The 23,059-nt window shown below is 48.4% G+C and overlaps 1 protein-coding gene across 13 annotated transcripts in view; it reads right to left on the bottom strand.

The window, feature by feature from the left end:
* The window catches only part of ODF2 (outer dense fiber of sperm tails 2), a 35,973-nt gene that overhangs the window by 6,807 nt on the left and 6,107 nt on the right, over positions 1-23,059 (bottom strand). For all 13 annotated transcript variants that reach the window (XM_042914331.1, XM_042914334.1, XM_042914337.1 and 10 more), the window contains 12 exons: positions 15,962-16,132; positions 14,890-15,050; positions 13,990-14,119; positions 13,274-13,405; positions 9,041-9,112; positions 7,425-7,496; positions 7,187-7,303; positions 6,356-6,541; positions 5,834-5,943; positions 4,131-4,266; positions 995-1,105; positions 787-891 (listed from right to left, as the gene is read on the bottom strand). In XM_042914331.1, coding sequence (XP_042770265.1) covers positions 787-891; positions 995-1,105; positions 4,131-4,266; positions 5,834-5,943; positions 6,356-6,541; positions 7,187-7,303; positions 7,425-7,496; positions 9,041-9,112; positions 13,274-13,405; positions 13,990-14,119; positions 14,890-15,050; positions 15,962-16,132 — 1,503 coding nt within the window. The remainder of the gene's footprint in view (positions 1-786; positions 892-994; positions 1,106-4,130; positions 4,267-5,833; positions 5,944-6,355; positions 6,542-7,186; positions 7,304-7,424; positions 7,497-9,040; positions 9,113-13,273; positions 13,406-13,989; positions 14,120-14,889; positions 15,051-15,961; positions 16,133-23,059) is intronic.

Raw genomic sequence — 23,059 nt, 5'->3', positions numbered from 1 at the left:
AAAAAGAATGAAATCTTGCCATTTGCAACTACGTGGATGGAACTGGAGGGTATTATGTTAAGTGAAATTAGAGAGTCAGAGAAAGACAAAAATCATATGACTTCACTCATATGAGGACTTTAAGAGACAAAACAGATGAACATAAGGGAAGGGAAACAAAAATAAAAACAGGGAGGGGGACAAAACAGAAGAGACTCATAAATATGGAGAACTGAGGGTTACGGGAGGGGTTGTGGGAGCGGGGATGGGCTAAACGGGCAAGGGGCACTAAGGAATCTACTCCTGAAATCATTGTTGTACTATATGCTAACTAATTGGGATGTAAATTTTAAAAAATTAAAATTAAAAAAAAAAAAAAGATAAAGGTAATAGTAAGATGACCCCTTTGTCTCTAGAGATCCAAGCTGTCTCTAAAAGAATAAGGTTCTTTGGGGAAAGGGGAAGGAGAGGCACGTCTTTGGGTTGGTGCAGAACAAAACAGGCATGGCCAAGACCTGGCAGATCTTAGCACCTGAATCCACTTGGATTTGCTCTAAGCAGGGGAGATTATTTTAAGGAAACTGAAGAAGAAAACCAGGAGGAAAGCAGCAGCGAGACAGCGAGAGCGAGAGAGAGAGAGAGAGAGAGAGAGCGAGCAAGAGCAGGGAGAAGGCACATACACAGTAGTGTGGACCAGCCCAGCAATGAGAAAACTCAATTTTCTGGTCCAAATCAAGGAAGCCCAGAGGGACAGACTGGCAGACACGGGACTGGATGGAGGAAGAAAGCAAGGAAGGGGAGCAGTACCGCTTCGATCTCTTTGTTCATCTCATCTTTAAGGATCTTGTTCTCTTTGTCACAGCGTTCTAGCTGGGCGGCCACTTCATCAGCCTCCAGTCTGGTCTTCATCACCTAGGAGCCGCCAAAGCATTGGGCCGAGTTTCAGTGAAAAACACCTTTCCCCCCGACCCTTCCTGGGAGAGGCCTCCTGGCTGACCTCGCGCAGACCACCTACCTGACTCTTATAGTTGTCGATCATCCCTTCATAGTTCTTAACCGACGCCTTCAGCTGCTGCACCTCGATGTGCGCCTGATTGAGCTTGTCCTCCATCGGGGCGAAACTAGCCTAGAAGGGGTGCCTACTGAGTAACCCACAGGAAGCTTCCCAGAGCAGACAGCCATCCCACCCTCACCTCCCACTGCAAGTGGCCAGCCGGGGGAAGCCCTGATGCCTCACACCCACACCCGAAGTCAAGGTGCGCCAGGGCGACTCAAGTGAAGAAAGAACTTGACCGTTGAGCGATGGGGGGCCTAGGGGCACCGACCTCCCACACGATCAAAAATGCACATAGAACTTTTGACTCCCCCGAAACTTAACTATTTCTAGTAACCTACTGTTGACCGGAAGACTTCCCAATAACACATAGAGTCAATTAATACCTATTCTGTATGCTAGGTGTCTTAGATACTGTACTCTTACAATAAAGTGAGCTAGAGCAAAGAAAACGTTGGGAAAATCATAAGGAAGAGAAAATACACGTATAGTCCTGAACTGTATCCAAAAAAAATCTGCATATAAGTGGACCCATGCAGTTCAAGGGTCAAGTGTAGATGCAAGTAAGCGACCCCTGTGTTTTCTTGTTCTTATTACAAAAGCAATACATAATTAAAAGTTAAATTAAAAGTTAAAGACTATGGAGATAAGACCAAGGAAAACTAATTGTGATACATGATGATTGCACCAAGGGATGCCTTGGTTTATGGCTTTCTGTCAGTAGCTGAGTACTTTTTTTTTTCAGCAAGAATGGGATTATATTGTACTTACTACTTTGCAACATGCTTTTGCAAGTAGCAACGATGTTATACCTACTTCTCAAGTCAACAAATGTCCTCCTACAGCCTAAATGTTCACCTCAGTAGATGGAACAAAAGAAATCATTGTATCTCAATACAATAAAACAATATGCAGTCACTGAAAGAGATAAAGCTAAAAAACCAAACCAAACCAAACCAAACCCAAACCTGACCTAAAAAGATATCCGTGAAGTATGGTTGAATGAGAAAAGCAGGCTGCAGAATAACGGGTATGTATGTGTTTGAATGTCTGTATTAGTATTGGGGGAAAACAACCGGAAAAATACCTATGTACAGTTAAGGAAGAACAAGACTTCCGCGTCACATTTGTGCACTGTGTTAAACTTCCACTGTGAACTTTGTAATCATCATCTAAGACAACAGACTCCTAAAAACATTATTTTGAATGGCCACACTGTGTTACGCTTCACAGACACACGTACTGTAACCAACCCCCTAACCACTTGTTAGGCTTGGAGGCTGACTTTCATTTCCCCAGCAACCACCCCTCCCCCCGCTGAGTGGCTCCAGTGGGAAAGGCTGACGGTACCAAGTGTCCCCGAGGAGTCACAGAGCAACTCTTACCTTCCACACATCCCTGACGGGAGGGTGAATTTGTACAACCGTCTTATTCTGTGGTGACTTCTACCAAAGCCGAATTTATGCTATCTGATGACCCGGCAACTCTACCTCAAGGTAGAATTTAATTTACAAATTCTGGGTGGCTCAGTCGGTTAAGCATGCGACTTCGGCTCAGGTCACCATCTCACCGTTCGTGGTTTGAGCCCCGTATCAGGCTCTGTGCCTGATATCGGGCTCTCTCTGCCCCTCCCCTGCTCGTTGGCTCTGTCTCGCTCAAAACACGAATAAACGTTAAAAAAAAAAATTAAAAAAAAAAAAACACCAAACAGGTGCACCCAAAGGTACACGAAGATATCCACTGACAGTAGAATGGATAGATCTACTGTGGTGTGGTCGTGCAAAAGCAGACCGGACAGCATTACGAATGAGACCTGTCACACGGCACGGATTGCTCGCGACCATAATGCTGTATGAAAGCCAGGCACAAAATTCAAAACCAGGCTAGCTAACCTGTGGTGACTGAAGTCAGGATAACGGTCACCTTCACAGGGGGGCTTATAAGCAGGTGAGGTCACTGGGGTGCTAATAAGGTTTGGGTCAAGGTGACTGATGGACAAAAATGTGTTCACTTCATGAAAATTCTAGAATGTGTGTACCTTGCCATATGTCATACTTCTTTTAAAATCAATCTTAACAAATAAACCAGTAAAAAAAAAAAAAAAAAATTAATCTAGGGGTGTGTGGCTGGCTCAGTCGGTTAAGTATGTGACTCTCGATCTCAGGTTTGTGAGTTCAAGCCCCAAGTTGGGTGTAGAAATTACATAAAAATACGGGGTGCCTGGGTGACTCAGTCAGTTAAGCGTCCCACTCTCGGTTTCGGCTCAGGTTATGAGCTCAGGTTTCGTGAGTTCGAGCCCCACATCGGGCTCTGTGCTGATGGCGCAGAGCCTGCCTGGGATTCTCTCTCTTCTTCCTCTCTCTCTGACCCTTCCCCACTCACTCTGTCTCTATCTCTCTCTAAACAAATACACTTAAAAAAATTCTTTTAAAAAAGAAATTACATAAAAACAAAATATTTTAAAAAATAAATAAACAGGCCCACATGTTATTGTCCAGATCAATTAATAGGATCCAACCTGGCTCTGAAATAGGAACCTTGGTTCAGGTGCCTCTCGTCCCTGCTGTGCTGGGTGTAGAGCAAGTGGTTAAAAGCCGAAACTCCAGAACGAGAATCGGCTTCAAATCTGAACTCCAACACTTCCAAGGGCAAAATCTGGGCAACAAACCTGACCCCTCTCGAAGCCTGCTTCTTTATTCTATAAAGCAGAGACGACCACCCTATTATCAGGAGGTTAAAGGGAGAGTGGATACACATGAAGGGGCCAGCAGCCCCCCAGGTGTCAGTGTCCTCCTCCGATGGCTGAGTGTGCGTGTTAAGTGTCTCACATGCATTGCCACATTCTCACCAGGCACCCTTTCCTCCTGCTAAGGAAACCTCGGGGACAAAGGATGAACCGTCTAACCCGGGGCCTGTACTAGCAAGAGGCGGTCAGGACTTGAATCCAGGCCCGACTCCGGCGCACGCCCTCCTAATCAGGCTCCTGCCTCCAGGCCCCCTGAAGAACCCCGGGTCATCCTTGGGGCCCCATCGAGAGTGCCCCCCCAGCAGCGCCACTGTCCTCCACCCATGGTGCCAGCCTGCTCTCACGACAGACCTTCAGCCTCTCGTTCTCTAGCTTGAACGCGGAATACTCAGCAGTCTGCCGGTGTAGTCTCTCCACCAGGCTGTCCCGGTCTTCCCGCATCTTCTCCTCCAACGTTTGTTGTTGGTTTACAAGATCTGTCACCCGGCTGGGAGGTCGCAGAGTGAAAGCAGACAAGAGAAGCAATTGCATGGGTTCTGAGGAGCCAGGTCTTTGTGTGGCGTGGGCCCAAGGGTTCCTCCCCAGCCAGTCCCATCTCTGTGCCCTGTCTGCCACTGTGGCGTTCCCATGTACCCCACCTCTTCTGACAGCCTTCAGATTGGTCTCCCATTCCACCCCCTCCAAAAGCCTTCTGTGTCCTGATCCTCCCATGAGGCCAAGACACTCCCTAAAGACAAGAACCAGAGACGGGGTCGCTTCCCAGCTCTCCATGGCACCCCCTGGATCTCAGTCCAGCAGGTCTTAAAATCAGGACAGAACTCCGAGCCTGGGTGGTCAGGGACACCCCCAGACATCACACTTCCTTGTTCACAGGTGTGAACACTCGCCTAGTACGGGTGGGGACTGCAGTGAATGTATACGGCACGATGGGAGAGAAGCCAGCTGCCCCGGCCCTCGCTCCCTCCCCCTTCCCCTCCATCACTCATCAGGGCTATAATCCAGTAACGGAGGACTGTGGCCTCACAGGAGCATTCGGGCTCACAGACCCAATACAGAACCTTTACACGGTATGTGCTCTCAGTAATGATCAATTACAGTTCATTCGGCAAATATTTGCTAAGCACAGACTAGGCCCAAGCAAACATATCCCGTTGTTTTACCCGGCAATCTCCTCCTCAGCCTTAAAAACCCAGTTCCGGGATGCCCGGGTGGCTCAGTTGGTTGTGTCCAACTTCAGCTCAGGTCATGATCTCACAGTTTGTGAGTTCGAGCCCCACACCAAGCTCTGTACTGACAGCTCGGATTCTGCTCTGGATTCTCTGTCTCCCTCTTTCTCTGCCCCTCCCATCCTCCTTCCCTCTCTCTCTCTCTCTCTCTCTCTCTCCCTCTCTCTCTCTCAAAAATAAATAAAAACATTAAAAAAATCCAAAAAACCCAGTTCAGACTTCCCTTTCTCAGGGCATCTCTTCCCCAATGCCTCTCATCTGTATCACGTGTCCTTCTACCTTCACTATCTGTAGATAATGAGTAGATGCTCAATAAATATTTTTCAAACGAACGAACACATGAATATAGGTGACACTGAGGACGTTTGAATGGTCACTGGTGCCTAGTGGCGAGAAAAGTGTGAGTTCAGTCCCCGGCAACTTTAGGCCATTTTGGCCTCCTACTCTGACCTTCTGAGGGCTGGGCAACACAGCTGCCGTTACTGGGCAGACGACAGAGAGAAGACATGATCCACCCACCCCCACCCCCCCCACCCCCCGGCACAGGAACGAGGACACCAGTGTGCACGCCCAGTTCCCACGCTGTGCACACTGGGACCCAGCTCAGCCCAGGGACCGGCAACAGACTTAGCCCTGTGTGAGCAGAGAGTTCTGGCCCCTCCACGGCCCCCGCCTGGGCCGCCACACCTCAGCCCAGTGCGGCCCCTGGCTGGCGACACTACATGGCAGCCGCGAGGGCGCTGGGGCCCCCCTCAGGCTGCCAGGCTCCTTCCACCCGTCTGCCTGCTTCCCTCATCAGCTCCTGCAGCGTCGCCTAAACGCACGTACTCATTCAGGACGATAATTTCCAGCTCCAGGTCTCCCTTGTCTTTCACAACTTGATTGTAGCGGCTCCTCCATGATTCCAGAGTGGATAAAGCTTCAGCGACATAAAGATCCTGGGAACATGGGACAACAGGGCCCGTCAGCCTGGGGTCAGCGCTGAAGCCGAGGCAGCTGGGGGCTGGGCTCACCCTGGACGACTCTTCACCCCCGCAGTCCCTTTGCAGAGAGCACCCAGGGTGATTGCGTGAGCCCAGCGGCAGCTTCTCGATTTCTAGCCGTCACATGCGCCCTACTCGCAAATCCTTCCTCAACCATCATTCCCACCCACAAAACTGACATAGGCTAAACTCCCCTCTAATCTCTCGTCTCCAGCCAGCCAGCCAGCCACCCCGCTTTCATCCTTTTACCCATTTACTCACCCACTGCCCCCCCCCCCACCAGCTCATTCACCCTTCCACTATCACCATCCCTCCGCACCCCCACCGCCTGCCGCCACCCCGGCCGCCCTCAGGGAAGGCCTGCCACCTTGTCAGCAAGTTGCACATGCAGCTGCTCGGCATATTCCTCACTCTTCTCAGCTCGTTCCTTCTGGGCTCGGATGGCCTTCTTTAAGGTTTCTTTGTCCCGGTCTCCCTTTTGCTTTAATTCCTTCAGTTGCTCCATGATGGCCTCCACTTCTGCCTTGTGCTGGTTCCCACTGCGCTCCAGGTTCTGGGGAGGGAGGGCCAGGAAGGGTCGGGGGAGTGGGCAGGGGGCAGGAAGAGACAAGAAAGGCAGAGACGGAGGGCAGAGACGAGGAAAGGGGACCAGCGAAGAGAGGGGATGGGGGACAGGGAAAAAGAAAACGGGTCACCAACTGCGTGGGGCCTTAGGGCTCTCTAAATGCAGGCCAGGGATGAGGGCCATTCCCAGCTCTCCGTGGCACCTCTCTGGGTCACCGAACCCATCGGGTCTTAATGTTAGGACAGAACTCTTCCTTCAGCTCCCAGTGCTGTGGTCAGAAGGACCTCTCACTCATTCAGCAGAGCTACGACCTCAGAGGGTCCCTAGCTCACACAGGCAAGCAGCAACTGAGACCGTTCCTTCCCCCCGGGGTAGTTGAAAGACCCAAGGACCTAAGGGATTAAGTGACTGGCTCAGGGTCACGGCACCAAACCCGGTCACTCCTGGGAAGGGCACCCAAGACCTCTGGGGCCCACTGCTCTTGCCACTGTCCCAGAGTCTCTCTGAAGCAGAAGTGCCTTGGCAGCAAGTGCCCCATAAACCATCGAGGCAAAGCCTTACCGAGTGTGGCTCACCGCCCTGGGACTGCCATGTCCCGGCCCCTCCTTTCCCACCCGTGGGGCCGGCAGGTACCTTGATCTGCATGCACAGGCGACTGTTCTCTGCCTCTTTGCACCGGAGCTGGGCCTGCAAATGCCCCCGCATAGACTCCATGGATTTAGAAAGCTCGGACGCTGTCTTTGCTTGAGCCTTTGGAGAGAGAGAGAAAGTGGCAGAGCCAGCATTTGAACCCAGATGTCCAATTCCAGAGTGCATCCTCCCCACGAAACTCTACTGGCTCATAAGGAGGAGCAACTGTCAGGGCTGGTACCTTCTCACATTGTATTTCCTGGAGAAGTTCTTCTACTTCCTTGTCCTTGTCTTGCAAGAGTAACAGCAAGCGCTGGAGAGAACACACACTGTCATGAGCTCCCTGGGAAGAGCAAGGGAGTCGGGCCCGGGGGCGACAGCCACTCCTGTGAGTGCCTGGGCAACAAGGCCCAAGATCCCAACTGTACCTGCCCATGTCACAGAGACCCTGGCAGAAAGCATCCAATATCTGTAGTGAATGTTCAAGACAACAAATACGTATTGATCTTGCAATTTAAGATAAAGTAACGTTAGGGGCGCCTGGGTGGCTCAGTTGGTTAAGTGTCTGACTCTTGATTTCGGCGCAGATCACGATCTCACAGGTCGTGAGTTCGAGCCCCGTATCAGGCTCCATGCCAGGCATTCTTTCTCTCCCTTTCCCTTGGCTCCTCCCCTGTTCACGCTCTCTCTCTCAAAAAATTTTAATTAATTAAATTAAATTAAATAATATTAGTCATGGAAACAATGAAAAACAAAACAAAATGCTAAATTAGAATCCCCATAATCCCCCAGGCAAAGAGAACCACTGTTAAAACACATTAAGAAGTCTTGGGGCATCTGAGTGGCTCAGCTGCGCATCAGACCACAGCCCAGGTCATGATCTCACGGTTCGTGAGTTCGAGCCCTGCGTCGGGCTCTGTGCTGACAGCTCGGAGCCTGGAGCCTGCTTCTGATTCTGCGTCTCCCTCTCTCTCTCTGCCCCTCCCCTGCTCATGCTCTGTCTCTCTGTCTCTCAAAAATAATAAACATTAAAAAAAATTTATTAAAAAAAAAAAACACATTAAGAAGTCTTATGCAAAAATGTTCCTACAACATTTACCATAATGTGATTAAATCTTCTACACCTTTTGAAACAGCAAGTTAAAGTTTCAATTTACTGATGTATCATAATTTGGTTCCCGGGCTCTCAAGCTGGAGATGCAGATTTAGGCGTTATCCCCTTCATGCTGAATCCCCGATTGTCACCTTCGGAGAGGCCTCGGGGGCCGAGCGACCAACCTTGGGATAGGTGGCTTTCATCTTCCTTCTCCCTTGGGAGACTCGTGTGGGCATTAATACCTCAAATACTCCAAAAGGTCTTGGGAGTTAACATGGTGAATTTTTTGTGCAGGCCTGTCAGCAGTTTCCCGATTTATGTGACCACAGATCACTCCCTGCTTTTGTTTCTGGTACCCATTAACATCGTCGAGGAACTTAGGGTTCCATGGACCAGCCTTTGGAGCATGCTTCCTTGGGAGAGATTCCCAGAACTGGAATTTCTGAGCCAAAAAGTCTACCTTTGGATGGTTTTTAATCCATAATGCAAATAATGAAATTCAAGTAACAGACTGATGGTTAGTAACTCCATCAGCAGGAGCAGCATCCCTCAGGTTGGGTGTTCAGCTTGGTGGTTTCAAGCTTCCAAGTGATCAACTAGACAAGCCCAGTGGAGCAGGCAAGGCAGGGGACATCAGCCCATTTTACAGATCAGGAAACTAAGACCCAAAGAAATGTCAGAGCGAGGCTGCCGTGTCCCTCCAGCCCCTCTGTGCACTGTCGCCTAAAACCCACTAGATCCGCCAGGGGGCGCAGTGTTACCGCTTTCTCTGAGTCCGCCTCCGCCAGCCTTTTGAGTAGTGCTCCTTGTTGCTCCATTAGCCTTTCGGAATCCTTCAAGGGAAGGCACACAGGTCGTTAAGCAATGAACCCAGATGTCTACATCCTATGGATTCTTTCCCTTTTCCAAGACTTACATTTCCCAATTATAGGAATCATAAATAGATTGCAACCTCATTATAAAATAATCACCCTCATCCACCTCCAAACCCCACCCCGTTGTTACTGGTTTGATGAGTGTCCTGCCTATCCTTTCTCTACGCATTTATATATAGCTACACCTAGAGAAATGTTATCTTTTGGGGGGTTGGGATGCGAAGGGATTTATGAGTGATTTGACCCAAATGATAGCATACTGTATTTTTATGCTACAACTTGGTTTTTTATAAAGAGCTTGAGGGATGCCTGGCTGGCTCAGTGGGTGGGGTGTGCAACTCAATCTCGGGATTGTGAATCTGAGCCCCATGTTGGGTGTAGAGATTATTTAAAAATTTAAAAATCTTAAAAAAAAAACAAAACACCAACAGCTTTATTGAGCTGAAAATTCAGATACCATACCCCTTTAAAAAGCACAATTTAGGGGCACAATTTAGGGGCTCAATCGGTTAAGCTTCCAACTCAGGTCATGATCTCGTGATTTGTGGGTTCGAGCCCCGCATCAGGCTCTGTGCTGATAGCTCAAAGCCTGGGGCCTGCTTCAGATTCTGTGTTTCCCTCTCCCTCTGTCCCTCTCCTGCTTGAGCTCTCTCTCTTTTCTCGCAAAAGTAAATAAATAAACATTTTTAAATAAATAAATAAATAAATAAATAAATAAAATGCACAATTCAATGTTTTTTTGCACTTTCCATGATTAATTTTTTAAGTTGTGGTAACATATCGCTAACATAAACCATGCCATTTTACATTTGGTTAAGTGTAAAATCCAGTGGCATATATAGTATATCCAAATATTGTGCAACCACCACAACTCTCTAGTTCCAGAACATTTCCATCATCCCAACCCAAAGACCTGTTAAAACACTCTCCTTTCCCTCCTCCCCTAGCCCCCTGCAGCCACTAATCGGCCTTCTTTCTCCAACAGGCCACTGCATTTTTCACCTCTCCCCTTGCACAGCCTCTGGGCAAGGAAGCTGTTCCCAGGTTGCATAAATGCAAACACTGTAGCAATGTACTGTGCTGGGCCAGACGTGTACAAAGTGTCTCTCTCTAGGGTGGAGAGAGGCGGCATGCCTGGGCCAGAAGGTCTGTGATCTGCGGCAGCTGAAATGACCTACAAAATGCCTGCACGGATTTGCATGGCCATGGGCAGGAGGAGGGCCCTGGGTGGCGGCCAGTCTTTCCAGCAGACTCCTGCTGCTTTAGCTTGCATTTCCCCCATCACTCATAAGTTTATCAGCCACTGAGCTCCCTCTTCTTCCCCGACTGCCTGCTCACACCCTTGCCCATCTCTCCCAAACAGGCCGTGTCTGAGAACCATCTCTACTCTTCCATAGAAGGGGGCTGGGCTCGCCTTCCCTTTTCCTCTCAGGCTCACAGGTCCCCTTCACAAGCCATGGCAGGGCTGGGAGTGGAGAGAGGCCAGCATCATGGTTTCTCCAGCAACAGGAAGAGGCAAAGAACACGGGATGAAAGTTAAGGCCTGCAGCTCCTCTCACTGTCCTTTACGCCGTGTCCTCCGAGACTCCAGGGGGACACTACACAAACGAACACACAACTCTCACCAAATCCCCCATTCTAAGGAGCCATGGACTATGACCACCCCCATTTTAGAGAGGAGGAGATCGAGGCTGGGAGAAGTGAGGTGAGCTGCACGACATCACACAGCTGGAAATGGCAGCGCTGGGCCCTAAGCCAACCGACCCCACAGCCAGAGCAAATTCTCATCCACTGAGCATCCCGAGGAAGCACAGAGATGGGGGGTACCGTCCCAAGAGCCATGGGGGCAGGGGGAGAGGAGAGCCCAGACTGAACAGAGAATAGCCGCTGTGGGTGGGAGTCCAGATTAGCTGACCCTTCATCTCCAACGGGAGATTCCGGGATTCTAGGACAGTAGAAGCTAAGGGGTCAAAAAGGAGACAAATTGAGTAGGAAGAGGTTTGTCTGGAGGCCCCAGTCCCAGGACAAACAGCAGCAGCCCCTACCACACCAAACAGCTATCATGTGCCAGGCAGTATGCCAATCCCCCATCCATGTCCTCACGTGGTACCACGTGGAAGATGCTACTCCCATTTCGCAGGTGGGAAAACTGAGGCCCAGAGAGGTTAAAAATTGTCCAGCCAGGAACACCTGGTTGGTTCAGTTGGTTAAGCCTCCAACTCTTGACCTCAGCTCAGGTCATGATCTCACGGTTTGTGAGTTCAAGCCCTGTCAGACTCTGCGCGACAGCACAGAGCCTGCTTGGAATTCTGTCTCTCCCTCCCTCGGCCCCTCCCTCCCCCTCTCTCTTTCTGTGTCTCCTCTCTCTCAAAATTAAAAAAAAAAAAAAAAAAAAAAGCAGTTAAAAAAAATTGCCCACCCAAGCATATTGAGCCAGACATTAAACAGGTATTAACTATTTTAAGAGAGTAATTTCGCTATAACTAATAAAACCGATAGAAATATATTCTAGAAACTCTCAAATACACCAGACAGTATATACATGAATGCCCCAAATAACAGTGCTTATTTAATAGCAAACAACTGAAAATACACCTCCATCAACAGAAAAAAGGATAAGTTGTGGAGTAGTCATAATATGGAATATAGTGAAAATTAACTATCTTAGGTCTCAGGGACAAAACCGGATGAATCTTATAAAAATATTGAGTGAAGGGGTGCCTAGGTGGCTCAGTTGGTTAAGCGTCCAACTCTTGATTTTGGCTCAGGTCATGATCTCATGGTTCGTGAGTTCAAGCCCCACATCGAGCTCTGGGCTGACAGTGCAGAGCCTGCTTGGGATTCCCTCTCTCCCTCTCTCTGCCCCTCCCCCATTCTCTCGAACATGCTCGCTCGCTCGCTCTCTCTCTCTCTCTCTCTCTCTCCCCCCCCTCAAAAATAAATAACATTAAAAAATATTTTTTGAGTGAAAAAAGCAACTCAGAAGAACACATATGGAACAATATCATTTATGTAAGGTTTGAAAAACATGCAAAACAATACTGTATGTTGCTCAGATATATATGTAAATGATAAAAAACTATCAGATTGGAGAGAAAGGATCCCTCTGATAAGCTTATCATCAAAGGAGACATTTAATGACTCGGACAAGATTTCGTTTGGAAGCCTGGTCTGTGAGCACACTGCTTATATTCCTTATTTTACATACTCATTGTGGGGCACCTGGCTGGCTCAATCAGTAAAACAATAACTCTTGATCTTGGGGTTGTGAGATCAAGCCTCCCATTGAGTGTGGAGCCTACCTTGAAACTAAATAAACAGGGGTGCCTGGGTGGCTCAGTCGGTTAAGCATCGGCTTAGGTCTCATGATCTAACTTCAGCTCAGGTCATGATCTCGCAGTTAGTGAGTTCAAGCCCCACATCAGGCTCTGTGCTGACAGCTCAGAGCCTGGAGCCTGCTTTGAATTCTGTGTCTCCCCTCCTCTCTGTCCGTCCCCCGCTCATGCTCTGTCTCTCTCTCTCTCTCTAACATAAAATAAACATTAAAACATTTTTAATTAAAAAAATTAAATAAAAATTTAAAAAATAAACACATAATGAATTAAATTAAATACTAATTTTTAAAAAATAAAACAAGAAGTTCACAATGCTAAACATAAAATAAAATTTAAAAATAAAATAAAATAAAATAAAACAAAACAAAACAAAACAAAACAAAAGACACTATGGTCTCTTTGATTTGAACCAAACAGGAAGCTGGCTATTTTTGCCATCAGTCTTTCCAGAATCATTTGCTAATATAGAATATCTTTCAGAGACCATCTTTTAAGAAAAGTGCAGCCCTACCGTCGGTACTAATCATTATCCATCCTCCATTTACCCAGGGGCCGAGCCCATCCCGGACTCCTCAGGTCCTTCCTGAGCCACCAGGTCCAGCTTTGACAACCAAGGCAGCACCCAAGGCAGTCAACCGGGGTGCCCGGCACTTCACGTGAACGTCTCGTCAGGTCGGGCCAGGCACGGATAGCACGTTCATTTCCCAGACGAGGAACGGGGGGGACGGAGGCTCGGAGCAGATGGGCCCTTGGTGCCACGGGGTGCGGCCGAGTCCAAGCTCACCTCTTTGCAGTGCTGTTCCCTCAGCAGGTCTCGGAGGGTGCGGTTGGTCTCCTCAAACGTGCTCAGCTTCTGCAGGAGAAGTTCCTTCTGCCTCGTCAGGGTGTTGATGTCCGTGCAGGTCATTTGTTTCTCCTGGAAGACAGCGGGCAGTCTTACACGGTGCCAGGGAAGAAGGGAGGAGCCAGGCCCCTTTTAAGAGGTGCTGGTGCCAGGAAGCCCGGGAGAGAAGCCCAGCGCTGTGTACAGGGCCGGAGCGGTCAAGGGCAGGCTTCCCAGAGGAGGTGGGCCTGCAAGGATGGGGCAGGAGCTGAGAACGACAAGGGACAAGGGCCGGGGTGCCCAGCATGGGCAAGTGCAGGTAAGGCAGACTTCCTGGAAGAAGTGGAGGAGGAGGACGACACCTGGTGGCCGATACTCGCAGGAATCAAACTGTGGCTGACACTTGCAGGAATCGGACTTAGGCCTTGACTCACTGTGATCCCAGGAGACCCATGATGAGGTCAACTCAGAGCCCCTGGCCACCAGAGGTCATCCTCGGGGATCAGGACCCAGAAGTAAGAGTGGGGGTGGGGCTCGAGGAGTCCAGTGTGCCCTCCCCTGGCCTGGAGATGTCATAAAGTCAGCCTGATGACTGCGTAAAGACCCCTCCCCGGCTTGCAGCTTGCCCCTTTCTGGGCCCAGTCCCAGGGCTGAGTGGTTCTCTGCCTGCCACCTACTGTCTTCAGCTTCCCGATGGTGTCCTTCAAGGCCATGACTTGCTTGGCAGCAGCAGCCCCATCCATTTCAGCCTCTACCAACTTGGACATGAGGCACTCCTTCTCCTGCTGGAGGTGTTTCTTCTGAAGCCTGGGGCCAGAGAGAATAGGGCTCTGTGAGCCCTCCCAGGCCGCGGCCCACCCGGAGCTCTGGGCTCGCCTCACAATGCCCTGCGAGGCTCATCTCCTGGCCAGGGGACAGTGGGGGAGGGGGAGGGATGGCCCCTGGGAGGCCACCTGGGCCCCACAGCCACGCCTTCACATCAGGTGACGTTACGGCATCTGTGGCCCTGCTTGCCTCTTGGTTATCAGCATCATCTCTGTCCCTGGCCATTGCCACAGCCTCAAAGCCACCACCGTCAGATCCGCTTCTGAGCCTCCCATCCACTCTTCACACCGGAGCCAAGCCTGGCCGCACCGCGCCCTGCTTTGAACACCCCTCCACGGCCGCTCAGTGGAAACCCCTTCAAGCGACTGCTAAGAGCGGCCCCTGCCAACCTCCATGGCTCCCCTTGCCCTCTGCCCGCCCCCTCTCCTCCTTCCTGCCTGCCTTCCATTTCTCAGTTGCAAACTCCTCCCGGGGGCTTTCACTCGAGATCCAGCATCCTTTCTTCCCCAGCACCCACTGCCCACCTCCCCTAACTACTCTGCAGGACTCTCCCTAAATGTTGCTTTTTCCGGAAAGGCTTCCCCGCCCCCGCTGCACTCTATGGGGGTCCTCGTCTCCCCTCACAGCGTGAACCACGGGCGCCATAGGGTAGCTAGCCGTGTGACTGCCGGACAGCCGTAAGTCTGGGTATGCTGTGACCCGGGGGCAGTGCCCAGGCCCACCAGGCACACTTTGGGACAGGGCCGCCTTACATGGTAAAGTCCTTCTCCTCCTTGATGCGCTCGATGTTGTGCCTCAGCACCGTGTTCTCGTGCTCGGTCTCGGCCAGCTCATGGGCCACCTCCTCCAGCTCCTCCTTCCGCTCCTCCAGGAACCTTTTGGCCATCTGGCGCTCACCTTTCTGCATCTTGACCTGTGCAGGGGCACGCAGGCAGGGGCCACTGAGGGGAGGTTCCTCCTCCGCACATCGCCAGGCCCATCACTTTGGACCAGAGAATGGCGCCTCCGATTGACAGATACATAGGTCACTTAGGTCCACTTGGCTGCAATCTCAGTTAATCATCGCACAGACTCTCCGGGCGGACGCTACTCATCTCGTTTCCTCATGACAGAGAAAACCGAGTACACAGAGCCTAAGTGACTTGCTGGTCGGGGACAGGGCCAGGATACAGACCGTGGTTCGGCTGGCACACCGCAGGAGAGATGTCACAAAAAGGCCCACGCGCTGCGGGCTGTGAAGAAAGGGCTTGCCAGGCGGCCAGCCCCAGGTTCCCCAGGAGGGCCCATGGGCCCCAAGTGCAGGGTGGGGGATTAAAGACACAGGCCACATTAGCACTCAAGACCCGAACTTCACGCCAGCGCCGCCACCCTCCCGGTTGGGGGCCAGGGACTTCCAGGTCGTTTCCAATTAAGGGCATGGCCCACCAACTGAGGACAAACTTCCTTCACCTCTTTGGGGCTTTGTTCTTTTTTAAAACTTTTGTGTCAACTGGGAAACAGAGGTCCCAGCGTCCCAGTCACTTCGTCTCCGAAACGGGGACAATAACACCACCGGCTTCATTTACTGTTGGGCCAGATCAAACCAGGGCCTCCGTACAGAGCACCAGGAGGGTCAGGGCCAGGCCTGGGCTAAGCGCTTGATGGAGAGGGGTCCCAGGTTGCCCCGGCTACCTCCCCAGAGGCATCTAATGCCCTGGGGCAGCCTGCTGGGAAGGGCAGGAGGCCTGCGGGCAGGGGGCAGGCAGCCTGAAGGAAGCGGTCACCAGGACCCGCTGTCCTTCACACCCTCAGGCCAATAGCTATTTTACCCCCTACCTCCCTCACCTCAGACTTGAGACAACCGACCGCGTTCATTAGACTGTCAATCTTCTTATCATAACGGTTCATTTTACAGTGACCCGAGTCGTCATCTTCTGTAGAGAGGTCACTTAACCGCATCACCGAGACCAGCTTTTCTGAAGATGGTGGCGTGATCTCCAGGCAATGAGGCGGATTCTGATGCAGAGGAGGGAGAGACACGTGAACTCATAAGGCAAAGCCACAGCCATCAGCTCCAGAGCCACCTGCTTGTCCAGGGGAGGCAGGAAGGGCTAAAATGCCGAGGGCCGACCACAGGGACCTCAGGACGGAGAGCACACCGCGCCTTCTCGATGGAACATTACCTACCCCTGTTTACGTGATGTTTCTGAAGATTTTCTACCAAGAAATAAGCCTGTGTTACAACGTCAAGCTTAAAATAAAGGATAGAACAAACTGACAAAAATAGTCACAATACCCAAAGATGGCAAAAGTTTGGGGCGATAGATGTTTTCACATACCAAAGGCAGAAGTGAAGTATGTCAAAAGCCTTTTAAATGAATATGAATGCATGACAGTGGACAGTTGCAGGTACCCCACATCTGCTATAAAAGGTGCTTTAGGGACGAGTGGGTAAATGTGACGTGGACCAGATAGATGATAAGAAGAAATAAAGTTTTTAGGACTAATCATTGTTATTTTGGTTACGCAAAAAAAAAAAAAAAAAAAAAAAAAAAAATTATTAGAAACACATACTGAATACTTGAGGGGTAGAATGGTATGATGTCTGGAAATATTTAAATACATCAGCATAAAAACATGTTTTTTAAACAAAATGCAAGTGCCCCCCTGAAAAGATTGTCAAGCTGTATGACTCTTTGCTTGTAAGATTCCAGGAAGAAAGATATTATAATCTGGGAGCCAGGGTTTCCATGGGTTTTGATATGTTCAACTTGACTCAGTCCCCAGGTTTGTTCTGGTGCATTAAATACTTGCTATTTCTTATTATTTGTTCAGTTCTGTGCTCCTTTTAAGCTCAAGTGCCAGATATCAGGAATAAAAGTATTCAATACTGAGTATAACTCAGGGCGCCTGGGTGCTTAGTTGGTTAAGCGTCATGATTTTGGCTCAGGTCGTGATCTCACGGTTCATGAGATTGAGCTCCACATGAGCACAGAACCTGCTTAGGATTCTTTCTCTCCCTCTCTTGGTCCGCCCCTCCCTCAAGCACATGCTCTCTCTCTCACTCTCTCTCAAAAATAAAATAAACGTTTAAAAATGAAAAAAATAAGAGTATGACTCTAATACCAGACAAGTAGGACTTTCAGGGTACAATTTTAAAAATGCATGTGGGGGCGCCTGGGTGGCTCAGTTGGTTAAGCGTCCGACTTCGGCTCGGGTCATGATCTCGCGGTTCGTGGGTTTGAGCCCCACGTCGGGCTCTGTGCTGACAGCTCAGAACCCGGAGCCTGTTTCGGATTCTGTGTCTCTCTCTCTCTCTCTGACCCTCCCCCGTTAATGCTCTGTCTCTCTCTGTCTCAAAAATAAATAAACGTTAAAAAAAAAAAAAAAATGCATGTGCCCTTTGTCCCAGAAATTCTATTTCTAGGGACTTATCAAGAATGTTTAAGAATGTGAATCAATAGTTAATATCAAGGCAAGGATAAAGATAAATGTATGACAAGATAGTATTGGTTAAATACATCATGGTACAAATATACCCACAATGGAATACTGTCTTTAAAAAAAAAAAAAAAAGCAAGATACAATATAAATACAATCAAAGTGTGTTCAAAAAGAATACATTAAGTAATCCCATTGTTACAAAAATCAAAACAAGGATTCTCTTCGTAAGAAAAGATCAGGAAGGCTTCCACCTAGAAGTTCCAAGGCAGTCAGGCACCTGTGTGGTTAAGTCAGTTAAGTGTCTGACTTTGGCTCAGGTCATGACCGCTGGGTCCATGAGTTCAAGCCCTGTATCAGCCACGCATTGGGCTCCCTGCTGTTAGCACAGAACCAGCTTCAGCTTTGGATCCTCTGCCCCCTCTCTCTACCCCTCCCCTGCTGTGCTTGCATTTGCTCTCTCCCTAAAAAAAAAAAAAAAAAAAAAGTTCCAGAGCTCTTCTCAGAGTGTTGGGTGTTGGGATTACAGGTGTTTTTTTTAAGTTTCTTTCTTGTGCTGGTTTGGATTTTCTAATTTTTCAACAGTGACTGCACATTGCTTTTTTAAGAAAAAAAAGTTGGCAATATTTAAAAGGAGGGTAATACGGGGAGCCCGGGTGGCTCAGTCAGTTGGGCATTAGACTTTGGCTCAGGTCATGATCTCATGGTCTGTGAGTTTGAGCCCCATGTCGGGCTCTGTGCTGACAGCTCAGCGCCTGGAGCCTGCTTCAGATTCTGTGTCTCCCTCTTCCTCTGCCCCTCCCCCACTGTGCTCTGTCTGTCTGTCTCTCTCTCTCAAAAGTGAATAAATGTTAAAAAAGTTTTTAAAAATAAAATAAAAAATAAAAGGAGGGTAATAGGACAATATATAGTATGATAACAATGGTATTTTAAAACCCAAAAGTATGCATAGGAAAAAGTGTGACAGTAAGTGTAACCAAAATATTAGCAGTTTCAGGAGGGTGGTTCCCCACAGGGGTGGTAATGACAGCATTAGGACCAGAGGGGAGCTTCTGGGGAAGCTCATGATGATGTGGTTTCTTAAGTGGTGTGGTAGTTAGTTACACAGATACAGTCAGTTTGTAAAAATTCATCAGTCAAGCAGTATACTTCTGATGTGTGTACTTTCCTGCACTTTTTAAGAAAAAGCTTTTAAAACTTAATAGCAGTCACATTAAAGTAGTAAAGTGACAGGTGATGGTTTATTTTTCTGAATTTTCAACTTTCCATAACAAAAACAGATCACTTTTAAAAACAGGGTAGAAGGGTGCCTCGGCGGCTCAGTCGGTTGATCGTCCGACTTCGGCTCAGGTCATGATCTCACAGTTTGTGGGCTCGAGCCCCACCTTGAGCTCTGTGCAGGCAGCTCAGAGCCTGGAGCTTGCTTCGAATTCTGTGTCTCCCTCTCTCTCTGCCCCTCCCCAACTCATATTCTGTCGCTCTCTCAAAACTAAATAAACATTCAAAAAATGTTTTAAAAATAATAAAAATAGGGTAGAGAAAAAAACCCACACCTCCTTTCTCCCAAAGGCAATCAATCTTATATACCAGAAGGGGTTTTAAAAAAATCGAACAAGGGGGCACCTGGGTGGCTCAGTTGGTTAAGCGACCAACTCTTCATTTTGGCTCAGCTCATGATCTCACCGTTGGTGAGATAGAGCTCCACATCAGACTCTGCTGACGGCGTGGAGCCTGCTTGGGATTCTGTCTCTCCAATCTCCCTCTGCCCCTCTCCCACGCTCTCTCTCTCTCTCTCTCTCTCTCAAAATACATAAACATTTTTTAAAAAATCAAACAAGAACCCCCACAAAAAAAAAAAAAAAACAAAAAAAAAAAAAAAAAAAAAAACAAGAACCCCCACATGTACACAGCAGCTTCTGGGGTCCACGTCCAGCTCACCCCACATTTCCTTTCTCGCTTGCCCATAATGGGAAAGGTCAGGCTGGGTCTTCCCAGAAACACAGAGTCCCACTGGGAAGGAGAAGGGCACTGGCTCAAGGGGACATCATGAAATACAGCTGCTATCTGAGACAGAAGTCACCTCTCTGAGCTCTTCCATTTCTAGGATTCTGGGGCCCCAGAACTGAAAGTAGGCATTGAACTTTCCAGGGGGGACCATAGGTCCTAGCAACCTAGGTCAGTAGGGAAGCCAGTTTCCAGAGTGGCAGATCTTTAATGTAGACTTCAAAAACTACTAACTTTTCTGTTTTTTAAAAAAGCATTTTTAATTATAAAACATAGTATGCTTGTTATAATGAAATTCAAGCAGACGATAAAAAATAAACCTTTAAGGTTTATTTTTAAACCTTTAAGGGCCCCCCAACCCCAGAGGTAGTCACTGCTTACTACTTTTTATTTATCTTTCGAGAAAATGTTATACAAACACATGTGTGTACACATGGATACAGACATCCTGTTTTTTTCTTCTTTTTCAGGTAAGCTCTACGCCCACCATGGGGCTCGAACTCAAGACTCCAAGATCAAGAGTCACATGCTCTGAGGCGTCTGGGTGGTTCAGTAGGTTAAGTGTCTGACACTTGATCTAGGCTCAGGTCATGATCTTGAGGTTCATTAGATCAAGCCCTGAATCGGGCTCCATACTGACAGCAGGTATTCTGTCTCTCCCTCTCTCTCTGCCCCTCCCCCCGTCACTCTCCCTCTGTCAAAATAAACCTAACAAAAATAAATAAGTAAATAAAGAGGGGCACCTGGGTGGCTCAGTCGGTTAAGCACCCGACTGTGGCTCAGGTCATGATCTCCCAGCGTGTGACTTCGAGTTCCACGTCGGGCTCTGTGCTGATGGCTCGGAGCCTGCAACCTGCTTCTGATTCTGGGTCTCCCTCTCTCTCTGCCCCTCTCCCACGTGCACGGTCTCCCTCTCTCTCAAAAATAAACATTAAAAAAAAAAAAAAGTCGGGGCGCCTGGGTGGCTCAGTCGGTTAAGCGTCCGACTTCAGCTCAGGTCACGATCTCGCGATCTTGTGGTCCGTGAGTTCGAGCCCCGCGTCGGGCTCTGGGCTGATGGCTCAGAGCCTGGAGCCTGCTTCCGATTCTGTGTCTCCCTCTCTCTCTGCTCCTCCCCCGTTCATGGTCTGTCTCTCTCTCTGTCTCAAAAATAAATAAACATTAAAAAAAAAATTAAAAAAAAATAAAAATGTTATAAAAAAAAAAAAAAAAAAAAAAAAGTCACATGCTCTGCCTACTGAGCCAGCCGGGTGACCCACAGATGCCCTTGTTTGGACAAATAGGGCCAAACTCTACCCGCTGTGCAGCTCCGTGCTTCATGATCATGTATGAATATCTACGTCCATCACTGTAACAGTTGTATGGTATTCCACTGCGTGGATATATCACAATTTAACCAATACCCTCCTGATAGACATTTAGGTTGCTTCCAAAATTTCTCTCTTACAAACATCTTTATACATGATATCTGTACTCATGTACCCCAGCTCAGTCGGTTAAGTGGTTCAGCGTCCAACTCTTGATTTCGGCTCCGGTCATGATCTTGAGGTTCACGAGATCGAGCCCTGCATCGGGCTCCATGCTGACAGCAGGGAGCCTCCTTGGGATTCTCTCTCTCTCTCTGCCCCTCCCCTGCGTGCTCTCTCTCCCTCTCTCCCAAAATAAACTTAAAAAAAAACCCAAAAAACAAAAAAATCCCTATAATATCAATTCCTAGGTATAAAACTACAGGATCCCTGCGGTGCCTGGCTGGCTTAGTCAGTGGACTGTACAACTCTTGATCTTGGGTTCGTGAGTTCAAACCTCACACTAAGTGCAGAGATTATTTAAAAATAACAAAAATCTTAAAAAATATTTTTTTTAATTTAAAAAAAAAATTTTTTTTAACATTTATTTATTTATTTTTTTTTTTTAAATTTTTTTTTCCAACATTTTTTATTTATTTTTGGGACAGAGAGAGACAGAGCATGAACAGGGGAGGGGCAGAGAGAGAGGGAGACACAGAATCGGAAACAGGCTCCAGGCTCCGAGCCATCAGCCCAGAGCCTGACGCGGGGCTCGAACTCACGGACCGCGAGATCGTGACCTGGCTGAAGTCGGACGCTTAACCGACTGCGCCACCCAGGCGCCCCTAACATTTATTTATTTTTGAGACAGAGAGAGACAGAGCATGAACGGGGGAGGAGCAGAGAGAGAGGGAGACACAGAATCGGAAGCAGGCTCCAGGCTCCGGGCCATCAGCCCAGAGCCCGACGCGGGGCTCGAACTCACGGACCGTGAGATCGTGACCTGAGCTGAAGTCGGACGCTTAACCGACTGAGCCACCCAGGCGCCCCAAAAAATATTTTTTAAAAATAAAACCTAGCATCAATGTTTACATACGTGCCCCAGAACTGTTAAATGATTTCACCAATCCTCTCAAAACAGTATAAAAAAGTTTGCTGACTTCTCCTACCCTTGCCAACATGAGATATCAGTAAGCTTTTCAATTACAGTATATTCCATTCAATAAAAATGAGAGCTTGTGTTTTAAAACATAGTTGTTTTTCATTTACATCTAACTGATTAGTCAGGTACGTGTAGTAAAAAATGGAAGACAGCGTTTTAATTCCAAGCTTTCTTTCCCTCTTGTTTAAAAGGCATTAAAATTTTTTTAAGTGTATTCATGTATTTATTTAATTTAAAAAAAAAATTTTTTAATGTTTATTTTTTTATTTTTGAGAGAGACAGAGTGCAAGAGGGGGAGGGGCAGAGGCAGAGAGGGAGACACAGAATCTGAAGCAGGCTCCGGGCTCTGAACTGTCAGCACAGAGCCCGATGCGGGGCTCGAAACCACAGACCAGACCGCAAGATCATGACCTGAGCTGAAGTCGGACGCTCAACCGACTGAGCCACCCAGTCGCCCCTTATCTAATTTTTTTAATGTTTATTTATTTTTGAGAGAGAGCGCGTGCAGGTGCTAGTGGGGGGGGAGGGAGGGAGAGACACAGCAGCCTCTGTGCTGTCAGTACAAAGCCCAAAGTGTGGGGCTCCAGAAGCCAAGAGCAGGACGCTTAACCAACTGGGCCATCCAGGCGCCCCTAATTCCAATCTTTCTTATGTAAATACACACACACACACACACACACTGGTTAGAACACTTCTCATTTAGAACACTTCTCATTTATTCCCTAGAATATCCCATTCTCCCTTTATCTCTTAGGGAAAACTGATAAATCAGGGAGTCAAACCCATGAAGTAGGACTTCAGAGTAATTACTTTCACTTTTTATTTCTACTTTTAAAAGTAATAAACTACCAAAAACAAAAAGAAGTAACAAACTACCAGCAAAAGACTGTTTCAAAATGGCAGGCATCATCTGGAAGCAGCCTCAGGTCCTTTTTACCTGCCCCTATAATGAGACCTTTGTCTAAAATGCAGCCAAAAGGTCTTGTCTCGTCACTGACGTTTCTCGTTGCAATTGACTAGGATGTAAGCCTAAGGAGGGTGCACCTGCCA

Source organism: Panthera leo, chromosome D4 (genome assembly GCF_018350215.1).
Source record: "Panthera leo isolate Ple1 chromosome D4, P.leo_Ple1_pat1.1, whole genome shotgun sequence".
Taxonomy (NCBI): domain Eukaryota; kingdom Metazoa; phylum Chordata; class Mammalia; order Carnivora; family Felidae; genus Panthera; species Panthera leo.
Note: the sequence above shows the minus strand (reverse complement) of the source record. Positions and strands in the feature narration are given on the sequence as shown.